A 12,838-nucleotide genomic window follows, 5' to 3' on the forward strand; every position below is an offset into this window, starting at 1 on the left:
TTAATTATAAAAAATATATCAAACATGCAAATATCATGGTAAGACAATGAAATTGTAAATATTAAAACTAATCAAACTCATGAAAACTGAAAACTAAAAACAAATAAGAATAAAATGAGAAAAAAAAAGTCTAATGTAAATAGAAATTCCCTATAAAAAATACAATAGTGCGTGTGAAAAATGTTTATGGGAATTATTCTTCGAGATAGAATTACAGTTTCATTAATACTATGAATATACACAGAAAAAATATATATATATATTCCCTTTTCGATCCGATTTCTATATCTAATACAAACCAGTGAAAACAAAAATTATAATACCAACCAATATAGACAACGAATAATTTATATCTGAATTAGGGTCATTTTTAAGTTTATATTTATTTCCTCCTCGATATTCATTATCATTTTCTAATTCACAAAATATATTTGGCATAATTTTGTTTCCACCAATACATAAAGCATTATTTGTTTTACTAGATATCTTATATCCCTTTTGACATTTAATTTCAATTTTTTCTCCCACTATATAATATTCCTTGTTTGGATTATAAATCATATGGGTTTCTTTTGGTGGTTTAACACATATTTCTTCTTCGGGTAAATTATATTTTTTTTTTATTTTTCTTAGTTCTGCTTCACTTTCAGCTAACAATGCACCTTCTAATAAAACAGATGGACTAGGTTTGGTGTTCAAATTTATGCAAATGTTAGTTTCTATCGTAACAATATCTTCATATTTATTATTGTTTTGAGGATAACTCGTATTTTCTTTATTTAATGAATTATGAAAGTCATGTTCTATCACCTCTTTTTCAATTGAAATATGCGTATCATTATCCAAATCATATTTATTATCTTCATTTATATTTATATTACTTATTTTACTGTCATTGTCAATTGGTTCAGCGATGATTTTCACACTATTTTCTGCCAATTCCGAAAATGAACCAGTTATACCATTTTCTTTTTCAATATTGTTTTGAATATTTACATTTTCTTCCAATTTACTTTCAAGATTACTATTATTATTATTTCTATAATTTAATGATTTATTTTTTTCGAGATTTTTCTCAAATTTATTTGTGTCATCAAGATTCTTGCTAACTTCATTTATATTTCCTTCTGTATTTTTTTTATCCATTTGTATATTATTTTGAGAATCGGGTGTTGTAACACTTGAAATTGATTTGTCCATATTATTATTTATATCATTTTTATCCTCATAAGTCTCGTTCATTTTATTACTTTCGATGTCATCATCATCTTCGTCATCGTCCTTAAAATAATCATCATCGATTTCATCTAAGTCAATATCAGATTCACCATCATCATCATCGTCATCATCATTTTTTTTTCCATCATTTTTATTTTCCTTATCTGCACTATTTCCTTTCTTCTTTTTATTATTTAATTTTATCTCTAAAAGTGAAATAAATTTTTCATCTTTAGCAATACTTACTGGATTATTTGTTCTTAAAATATAGTTCATATTTCTATCATTTTGTTTTTCCGTCTCTATGTTTTGACTTATTGTGGCATTTGTATCAATTTTTTCCATATTGTCATTTTCATTTTTTATATTTTTCTTTATTTCCTGCTTATATGTTAACCAAACACAATTAAAATTTGTTCTATTATTATTATCACTTTTTTTATAACGCGTTTCCATTAAATAACATGACTCTTCTGATTCAAATAATTCACACGATCGTATATCTTCCCCGAAATCATTATCAAAAACCTTAATTGATAAAAATCCTAAAAGTTGAGAAGGAAAATATATGTAGTACGAACATTAGACAGGCATTAGGCAAGCATTAGACGAATATATATGCATTTTTTCTTACCATGATTTTCACATGCTCCGTTTTCATACTTGCATTCGCTATATTTTAAACAATCACGTTCATTCAATAAACTACATTTTTGAAAGCATGTTTTGTATATTTCATCATAAAAACAATTAGAATTTTGTTGGCAACTATCTGAATCTGCTAACCCAAAACATAAACTGTTAATTTTAACTGGATTATTATTATTGTTAACGTGAAAAGAATTATAAAATTCCTCGTCATTGTTATACCCATATTCTGTTACGCCTTCATTTATATAAAAATCCTCTCCATTTTTTATTATTTCTTCATTCGTTATTTTAGATTTTTCACTATGAAATGTTTCACCATTTTTTTTACTATCAACAGATTTGTCTTTTTCATTTTTATCTTTATTAGATGGTTCCACATTTTTGTTTATTTCATTCTGAATAAATGAAAGTTCTATAAAAAAAAATATATAGCATAATATGAATAGTATATATTAAAAATCGTTTTGACATTGACATTTTTCCGTATTTTCTCTATATATAGATAACTGTTATTCATTTTTTCTTTTATTTTTTTACTAGATCTACGAAAGGAATGATCATCATCTTCATCTGTTTTGCTGGCGTTATCAAATTCGGTAACACCTGTTCCTGCAAGATTCTTTAAGTAAAATAAAAAAAATATATGTATAAGCGCCTTAGTAAATATTCATATGGCAACATAATGGATTAATAAATTCGATAACTGGAAAAACGAAATTTATAAGCCACGAGAACGATAAGAATACTTTAAATGGTTGCACATATATATAGACATAAATGATAATGCAAATGAATATTATACCTTGGTTAAATCTAAAGGTTCGAACCTTTGATCGTTTATAATAGAATCCGATTTATTAAATATATTTAAAAAGCTAACACCATTTGCTTCTTTTCCTTCTACTAATATTTTATAGCATAGAATGTATGCTATTACATTGTATATTGTGTTCATTTTATTGATTTTTCATTTGATACATTTAATTAGATTGTCTCTTAATTTTCGCTTTCTTTTTTACCCTTTTTAAAAGAATTATGTTTATAAAAATATATATAAATATAATGGAAAATATTGCACATATGTTTTTCAAATTTACTAATTATGTAAAATTCAGAAGGGGGTACACTATGCATATGCTATATGTATATACGTAATTTGTATATTTATTGCAACCTTGAAACACGTTAATGAGGCAATTTATACAAATATATAATAATACTATATGTGCATATACGTGTTAATCTATATCCAGCAATATATAAATAAAAATTAAAAGAAAAAATATATATACGCATACAAATTCAATTTGAATCATATATAATTAGTTAAATTATATTTGGTCCCCTTTAATTTGTTCTAAGATACATATTGAGTTATGTTTCCATTATTATTTTATTTTTTTACAAAAAACAAATAATACAACTGTTTATTTATAAAAAAATTAAATAATAATAAAACATACAGACATGAATGCATAATAGATACTATATATCTGCTATCAATCAAGCTAAAATTTTTAATGCACAATAAGTGCATACTCAGTATATATTATAAATTAAAAAGAGGAAGGTTTTGACAACATATTTATAACCTTTAATGGTAATAGCATGTGTGTGCATCAGAAAATATAATTTTTTTGTATTTGAAGGTGTATCTTACTAAGTTAAGAATTTATACTTAATATATATATTTCTTAGTGTATCATAGTCTAATAATGCACACCACCGTAGACATTGTAGTTTATCTCCTACAATTTCTTATCATTTCATCTTATTTATTGTCATTCTGTTTTATTTATGTTTATCCTCTCCTTTCCGTAGACCTAGCAATGGCTATATAATAGCTTAGTATTTAGTTTCAATTTCATTTGAAAGACAAAATTATAATACGTCATTTAAAAATCATAATATATTTAAATTCCTTTAAAAAGGACAAACTATCTAAATATTTTATTTATATTTTTAAGTAGCCACATGAGTAATACCCATTTAATAGCATCAATGTAAACAAATGTCTATACAATAATGTTTAAAATGTCTTATAATACCTCATGACATTGTAACGTTCACATCCTTAATATATAATACAATAAAGAAATTGCGCAAATTATATAAAAAATATAAACAGAGAGAACAAAATTTGACTATTTCTATATAAAAAAATTCCAATATATAATCCTTATTTTCATTTTTATATATAATATGCCAATTTACTAATAGACCGCAACCATGTAAAGCTACTATAACTAATACATATTATATGCTATATCGATGAAATTAAAAAATAACAGAAATAAATGAGTGACCAATGTATAACATATACGTTATAAAACACTCATAGTGTTTCGCAGTTAATTTATGAAATATATAATCTTCATTAAAATTTGGAAAAAATAATAAATTAAAAAAAAAAAACATAAAACAAGCAAGGCAAATATATTTACGTAATATGCGTATGAATTAAAATTTTTTTCGCTTTCTATTTTGGCACGTAATAAAAAAAAATATTAAAATTAAAAAATTATATATATTATATAATAATTAATAAAATATAATTATGTTATTTTTAATTAATTTTTAAGTACAATTTTTTGGATATGTAAAAAATGCATCTTCATAAATACTGGTATAATATACGATTTTAATATATAAATATATATTCATTTTTTATGCCTCATAATATATACAATATGTACATGAATAAAAGTGAGAAACAGAGTTTTATTTAAAATAATATTATTTTCTCCATTTTAATAGACGATTTTTACGAAATTTATCACGTATTTTGGAGGGGAAAATAATGAATAAATACATAAATGAACATATAAACGTATGAACGTATAAGCGTATAATAGATAAATACATACATATATATATGTTGCTATATAATTCCTAATATCTTTTGCACGCGAAGATATTTGGTCTTTTGCATCCACTTAACGCCGTGAATAAAGTGAAAAAATTATAAATTTTTGTAACCTTGTTTTATTTTTAATTTTTGTAAGGTATGAAAGAATTAATAGGGAGGTCACGAAATGAAAGGAAGTTGGACGGTATTTATAATAAACAGAGGGATGTCTTAATTAATCAACATAAAAATAATCTGAATAAATATAACAATGATATATATTCAAATTTAAGCAAAAGGAAAGTAAATGAGTCTATACCTTTTCCAGAAATATATGAAAACAAAAAGAAAAAAATAAATAATGAACCAACTGTAAGTGATGACAAAAAAAAAAATGACGTGGCCAAGGATAAAGACGACAAAAATAATCCGGAGACTTTAAGCAATGAAAATCATAACACAAATGGAAATGGTAGTATAACAATATATAAAGGAATTTATATGATAATATATAAGCATATATATTCAAAAAATAAATTTGCAAAAAGTGTTGATGTTTTTGTAAATATATGCATTAATTATATGAATAATGATAATAAAAATATTTTCTTTTATTCTATTGATAAATTAATAACAGTTTTTCATGAAAAGTATTTATATGATTATGATATTAAAACAACATATAATGTATACACTTTCCATAATGATAATAAATTACATCTAAAATCAATGCTCTCTTTATGTAATAACGTTTTAAATAAAATAATAGACAACGCATTTGTGATAACCAACAACGAAGAAACCAAGAATAATAATTCGGATAAATCTTTTGATAATAGTGATGAAGTAAGTTTACATAAAAATGATGCGTCTCAACATTCTCCAGAACCTACTGATAATGAAAAGGACACAAAAAATGATGCAAATTCAATCTCTAATCAAACAAATTTAAATAATGAAGAAATTCATTTAGATAAAAAAAAAAAAAATACAGTAAATATAACAAAAGAAGAAAAAAAATTTTTAAAAGCACTTAAAATTAAATTATATTATTTAATTATATTATTTAAATTAAATGATAATTTTGTTTTTAATAAATTAATGAGTATTTATAGACAAATTTTTGAGGAAATACAGAATGAGTATAACACATTTGAACAGCAAATTACACAGGATAAAGAAAAGGAAAAAATTCCAAAAGATCACACAGGTAAAGAAATGGATGCCAAAACTAATGAATCCGATCAAAAACATATTGATCATATTAATGCATTTGATGAACAACAGTTTATTCTTATTAATGATCAATGGGAAATACCAAATGAATATGAAATATATAAAATAAAAAGAAATGCATTTGTTAAATGCTTATCATATTTAATTAACTTTATAAATCTTAATTGGGCCAAGACACTTGTAGAAAGTTTGCTACAAGATGTATATCTAAAAAAGTATATTTTTGATACATGTGATGAAATCATTATTGAAAATTTACAATCAACCGTAAAATCAAATATTAACAAAAGAAAAAATAAAAACGATTCATATCACGTTTTATCAATTGGAGAGTCTCTAAACCCTATTAAGGATGCAAGAGAAGAAAAAATTGTTTCATTACATGGGTCTCATGTTTGGTCAAATAAGCAAATGGAGCGCTAATTGTATTATTTCATTATTAGCATGCTAGTATATGCCTCTATCTACACATATATATGCACATATTTTTCAGTACAAATAGATAATTTCTATTAATTTTTCAATTTTTTATTAATCTTTTTGTTTTCGGTTTTTCTCCACGATATTTCAATTACTTTGATGCACATATTTACATATTTATCTTTTTTTTGTTCCCTTTTATTGTTACAATTTTTTAATAATGCTTTATATCATTCGTAGATCTAAATTAAACAACAATTAATTATATCCAATCCAATTTTGTACTAAATATAACTATGCTTATTATTTTAAAATTCACAATTTTTAACTACATTTTTAATTATAATATTTATGTAAAATAACAAGAATATTCTACATAACCTAAACAATTCATATTAAGAAAAGTGAAAAAATATTTGCAAATTATTAATTTGTGAATTACGAATATACATATAATGTTTTTCCTTATGTTTGTTGAATTAAAAAAATTTTATAGTAAGCAACCAAATTTAAAAAAATGAAAAAAATGAAGAATATTACATGAAAAGAATATTATAAAACGTGTCGAAAATACACACAATGTGCATATGTATGTATATATGTGTATATACATTTGCGGATATGCGTTTAAACGAAACTTATATATATGAATGCATGCTTACAATGTTATAAAACAAATTTTCTAACACATAAAATTTTATTACTTTTGCATTTTTATATATAATGACCAATAAATAGACGCAGTAAGATAGATATGCAAATGTGCATATCCATTGATATATATTCCGTTCTGTGGGTATCAATAAAATGCGAGAAAAATTAAATATATATTTTTACACAGCTATTGAAGTTCATACACCAAAGATATAATTTATGTAATATGCATACAAATGCATTATTATCAGGAAACTAAAACATTGGGGGTTACGCAATAAACATTTATCCTTGCGTTTTTTGTATATGCATGTGTATAGATTTATCCACATACATCCATATACGCACGTATTTTATTTACCCCTATTCCCACGCTTTTTCGAGATAACCAATAAATATCTATACCCATGAGGCCACCTAATTCTACAATATTTGGAAAACATATCAATTATCCGCTACTGTGAAAAAGCATTATATTACAGCACAAAGGGGCAACAATATATATATAAAGATACCCTATGACTGTTTTATTATTCCTTCATTTCTCTTTTTCACGTATTTCACACAAAGTAATTCTTAATTGCATTATAATTAACTTGCATGGTGGCGAGGATAATATTTGGACAATATGTCGCTCTTTATTTTCTTTAGCATATCTTCTGGGAAAATTCTTAATAAATCCCATGCAATTTCCAAAGATTGATAAATGTCTCGGGATTCATATGTATTTTGAGTAATAAATCTCTTTTCAAACTTGTCCAAAAATTCTAAATATAATATATCATCGTTTGATAACGCCTCTTCACCAATAACAGCTTTCATAGCCTTTACGTCTTGAGCTATAGCATAATTACTATATAATTGATCTGATACATATGGATGGTCTATTCTTGTCATATTTTTTCCTATTCCACTTTTCATAAGTCGAGATAAAGATGGTAATACATTAATTGGTGGATATATTTGTCTATTATATAAATTTCTATCGACAAATATTTGCCCTTCTGTAATATATCCTGTTAAATCAGGTATAGGGTGTGTTATATCATCATTTGGCATAGTTAATATAGGGAATTGAGTTATACTACCATTTCTACCTTCTACTCTTCCAGCTCTTTCATATATTGTCGATAAATCACTATACATATAACCAGGATAACCTCTTCGACCTGGAACTTCTTCTCGTGCTGAAGAAACTTCTCTTAAAGCATCAGCATAAGATGACATATCTGTTAATATTACAAATACATGCATTTCTTTTTCAAATGCTAAATATTCAGCAGTTGTTAAAGCTATTCTTGGTGTTAATATTCTTTCAATAGTTGGATCATTAGCTAAATTTAAAAATAAACAAACTCTTTCCATTTTTCCATTCTCTTCAAAATCTTGTCGAAAATATCGAGCTGTTTCCATATTAACACCCATAGCACCAAAAACAACTGCAAAATTTTCATCAGAATGATCTAATACATCTTTCCCTTGAACTAATGATGCTTGTCTACATATTTGAGCACCTATTTCATTATGTGGCAAACCAGCTGCACTAAATAAAGGAATTTTTTGCCCTCTTACTATACTATTCATAACATCAATAGTTGATATACCAGTCTGTATCATTTCTTTTGGGTATACACGGCATTGTGGGTTAATTGGATTTCCATTAATATCTAAATAATCATCTGCCAATATATTTGGCCCTTTATCAATTGGTTTACCACTACCATTAAATACTCTTCCAAGCATTTCATCACTCATTGGCATTTTTAGTATATCCCCACTTACTTCGACATAACTATTTTTATTATCTATTCCGCTTGTACCTTCAAAAACTTGTATTACTGCTTTTTTACCACATACTTCTAATATTTGTCCTTGGCGTGATGTATTGTCACTTAAATGTATAGTAACAATTTCGGAATATTTGGGAAATTTAACATCTTCTATGATAACTAGAGGACCTTGCACACCTATGTATCGAAAAAGGAACAAAAAATAAATTATTAAAATGAATGTAAAATTACGAGAAGCTGTAGAATTTACAATGACTACATAATATCATAGATGAAAATCGTTTTATTCTATTCATATGTATTGAAAAAGCAACACAAGAATGAGCATAACATACCTGATATTGTTTTGTACTCAAGCCTTGGGCAAACTTTGTAGTTCCTTACAGCCGCCAACGCATTTACTCGTGACGCCTCAACCTTAGTATGTATAACTTCTTTACTCATTTTTTAAAGTATAATTTTATTGACATATATCTATTTTTATATTTTATTTGCGATTTTATGCGCATACAAATTGGTATACACGAATATGTACACATATATATTTAATAATACTGCACTTTTATGTGAGCATATTAAATTAATTGCTTATATAATAAAACAATTTATACAAAATATATATATTAATATCCCCACTTATAATATATGTAGAATATTATAAATTATTTTATCATGCCATTACAATCTATCTATTTATAAAATTATAATATGCACATGATGTATGCTAATAAATGGAAGCTTATTATGCTAGCACTTTTTGCATTATCATATGTATATATAATTATCAGAAAATCCAACAAAATATAGAAATATAAATAAATGAACACAATATAAAATATAAAAAATAGGAAATATAAATATACGAAATATAAATAATAGTATTTCAAATGGAACCTTAATTCTTAACATATCAATAAATTAAACAATCACTTTGCTATAAATAAATTACGAACAAATATTAATCGCCACAATAATTTGCTTTATGCATGTTATATAAAAACTATGAATTATTATTGTAAATAAATATATATAATATATTTATGTACCCATTTCGTATTTGTGTATTAAAGGAAAAAAGCTAAATATATATGAAAATAAAATTATATTTTCTTCACATACCTGAAAATATTAATTTATACCCATAATAAAAGTAGCGTGATAAATTGAGAAAAAATATATAATAAATATAAGAAAAATAAATATATATATATTAGAGAATTGTAATTAAATAAGTTAATATTTGGAAATTTTTTTAATAGGTGCTCTACCAATTTTTTGTGTCACTTTATTTAATACTAAAAAAGTATGGCCCAATATACACTTATAGATTTACCTATTTTTTTAGTTACTATTTTTCATTTGACGCTATACATTTTTTTTTAAACTCTATTCTTTAATTTAGTATGTTGTTAAAATGCTTATTGAAAGATGAAAAAGAATTTTAATTTGTAGAATAATATTTTATATCCCTTTCAATTGGATAAATTATATACCATTTTACGATAATATTATATATTTCATTTCTCCATTTTTTTTTCCTTTAATTTCATATGTATATTTTTAATCTTTTTTTTTCTAAAGTTTTATCAAACCATCAAACATTTATATAATGGCATAATATCCCATTTAAATTTGTATTATACCACCACATTTACGGTTGTATGTTTCCAATATGTTTAATATAAAAAATTTTTAACATTAATTTGGTTACTATGCATATTTATCATATTAATTTTTGCAATATACATATATGTCATATATGCAACGATATATTGCATTGTTTTTTAAATATTTGTTGAATTCACTTTTGATAGGGTATTATATATACAATTTGTTCTCTACCTATTTTTATAGCCTTTATTTTTACATTTTTTTATCACATTGTTGTTTTCCTTTCCTTAAATATAATAACAAAATTCGGTACAAAGTAAATGTAGAACGTATTTATGTATAAGATCGATGTTGTCGAAATCATGGTGATTTTTGAGAAAAAGGTGTATAGTGGTTGTATAATACATATAATTTTTTTAATCAATGAAGGAATAGTATTACCTTTAAAATATAATATGCTTTGCATCCGCATATATATATTTTTTTTAAAACTCCTTATAATATCATTGAACAACCCATTATTATCCTTTTTGTTAATTCTTTAATTTTTTTATCGATTCACATCAATTTGATGTAATTTTTTTCCGTATTATTATTTCAACTATTTTTTAACTTCGATTAAATAAACGATACTCAAAAAGGTGCATAACTTCAATTAGTCCAATATAAAAATGTAACGAAATAAATATTACAAAAAATATATCTCTATATAATCGTAAAATAAAATGCCCACTTATTTATCTATTTTGTTCTATAAATCCTTCAAAATATCTAAGAACACACAAACGACCCACATGCACACAATGAATATATGAACTATATTAAGCATGCTCGACACCACTCCTTTCCTCAAAAAATAAACAAACAAATATATAATACACAACTTCTGTAAACTGCTATTAAAAATATTTAAAAATATGTCTTATGCAACCAAAATAACTAGTATAATTTTTTATTTTTTTACATTTTATTAGTTGTCAAGTTAATTCCGATTATATACTATCATTTTAAGATCTAAAAATTTACACATTTATATATTATGTATATTTACATATATATTTTTTTTTCAAGAATACTTTTTTAAAAAAACATATAACTTTTGTTTTCCTTCCTAACACAATATCATCTCATATATTAATTATATAGACATATCTTTTATTTAATTTATTTCTTGAAACAGTTTTATACATAATTCCTTTTTAAGAAAAATGGTGGCAAATGTATTGGTATCATCATTGTTAGTATGTTTTTCTTTCATTTTTTTTTTAATAAATAATAATGTATTGGCATTATCAAATTTAGATAAAAATCATAAAAATGGCGAAAATATATATTCTATAAACTCAGAAGATAATCAATTTTCATATCAAAAAACGGCGAGTAAACAAATAAAGACTTCAAATTTTATTGTTGCAGTAGATAAAATTAAAAGTTTATCTGACAGTACAAATATAACAAACGCAGTTAAAAGTTTTCTTACAAAAAATCCCACATTAAGTGTTATAATTTTGCTCATTCTATCGGTATTAATAGGATTTATAACACATAAAGCAGCATTAAATATATCAAAAAAGAAAATTGATTGTGGTACTACTTCTAACGATGATATAGCCGATGCTATTAAGGATAATATCATAAACGAATCTATAGAAAGGACAGCTAGTGAGACTAAAGAAAATGAAATAAACGATCCAAATAAAGAAAACAAAGTTGAATGAACCAGGAAACTCAATATACCCATTTTCATTAATGCTGCCCTAAAACGATTCAAATAATAGAACAATGAATATATTGAGGAAAAGAATGGAAATTTTCGTGTTGGATATATAGTAATACCACATTACAAGTTATGATTTATATACCATAAATGAGTAATATGTGTTTTTTCCTAATAGTTACATATATAGAGATTAATTGCATTCAATATGTTTATGACTATATACACATAGCCACACACCCTCTTTGATTTTTAAAATATTATAAAATAAATGGAACATTATAATATAACTTGATAAAGTAAAATATTAAATACATATTTATTTTTCATATAATATTATTCTTTTTAATCCCTTGGTAAACAAAATGATGATAGCAATGCTTTTTATACCTAGTCATAGAGCTAGCAATAGTTATTGTATTCCTCTATTTTTTCTTTAAAAAAATTAATAAAAAGTACCTTATATTAAACTTTGAATTTTCACGTATTTTTATGAACATGAATAAAAGCATATTATGTATTAGAATAAATTACCCTCATGTCCATAATTTTTATATTCTTATTTATATATTTTTTTGAAACTACATAATAATAATCTATGTATATAAAAAGAAAGTTTTATAGGTGAAATAAATTTTATAAAATAAAAAAATACAAATAAAAAATATACACCTTTTGTAGTAACTTTTGGAA

The 12,838-nt window shown here is 24.0% G+C and overlaps 4 protein-coding genes across 4 annotated transcripts; 2 read left to right on the forward strand and 2 right to left on the reverse strand.

Moving 5' to 3' along the window:
* Positions 1-288: 288 nt before the first annotated feature.
* PVVCY_0800390 (apical sushi protein, putative) lies at positions 289-2,824 on the reverse strand (the record flags this gene model as incomplete). Its single annotated transcript, XM_037634209.1, has 4 exons — positions 289-1,763; positions 1,853-2,281; positions 2,407-2,488; positions 2,672-2,824. The coding sequence occupies 4 exons, from the start codon at positions 2,822-2,824 to the stop codon at positions 289-291; spliced, it is 2,139 nt and encodes a 712-aa protein (XP_037490347.1).
* A 2,052-nt stretch (positions 2,825-4,876) lies between these two features.
* Positions 4,877-6,376, forward strand: PVVCY_0800400 (conserved Plasmodium protein, unknown function; the record flags this gene model as incomplete). The annotated part of the gene is made up of 1 exon (XM_008626849.1): positions 4,877-6,376. The coding sequence occupies one exon, from the start codon at positions 4,877-4,879 to the stop codon at positions 6,374-6,376; it is 1,500 nt and encodes a 499-aa protein (XP_008625071.1).
* Positions 6,377-7,618: 1,242 nt separating this feature from the next.
* On the reverse strand, positions 7,619-9,261 carry PVVCY_0800410 (V-type proton ATPase subunit B, putative; the record flags this gene model as incomplete). Its single annotated transcript, XM_008626850.1, has 2 exons — positions 7,619-8,994; positions 9,153-9,261. 2 exons carry the CDS (start codon positions 9,259-9,261, stop codon positions 7,619-7,621), a joined length of 1,485 nt encoding a protein of 494 aa, XP_008625072.1.
* Positions 9,262-11,636: 2,375 nt separating this feature from the next.
* Positions 11,637-12,146, forward strand: PVVCY_0800420 (conserved rodent malaria protein, unknown function; the record flags this gene model as incomplete). Its single annotated transcript, XM_008626851.1, has 1 exon — positions 11,637-12,146. One exon carries the CDS (start codon positions 11,637-11,639, stop codon positions 12,144-12,146), a length of 510 nt encoding a protein of 169 aa, XP_008625073.1.
* Between the last annotated feature and the right edge of the window lie 692 nt (positions 12,147-12,838).

Source organism: Plasmodium vinckei (assembly GCF_900681995.1).
Source record: "Plasmodium vinckei vinckei genome assembly, chromosome: PVVCY_08".
Classification (NCBI taxonomy): domain Eukaryota; phylum Apicomplexa; class Aconoidasida; order Haemosporida; family Plasmodiidae; genus Plasmodium; species Plasmodium vinckei.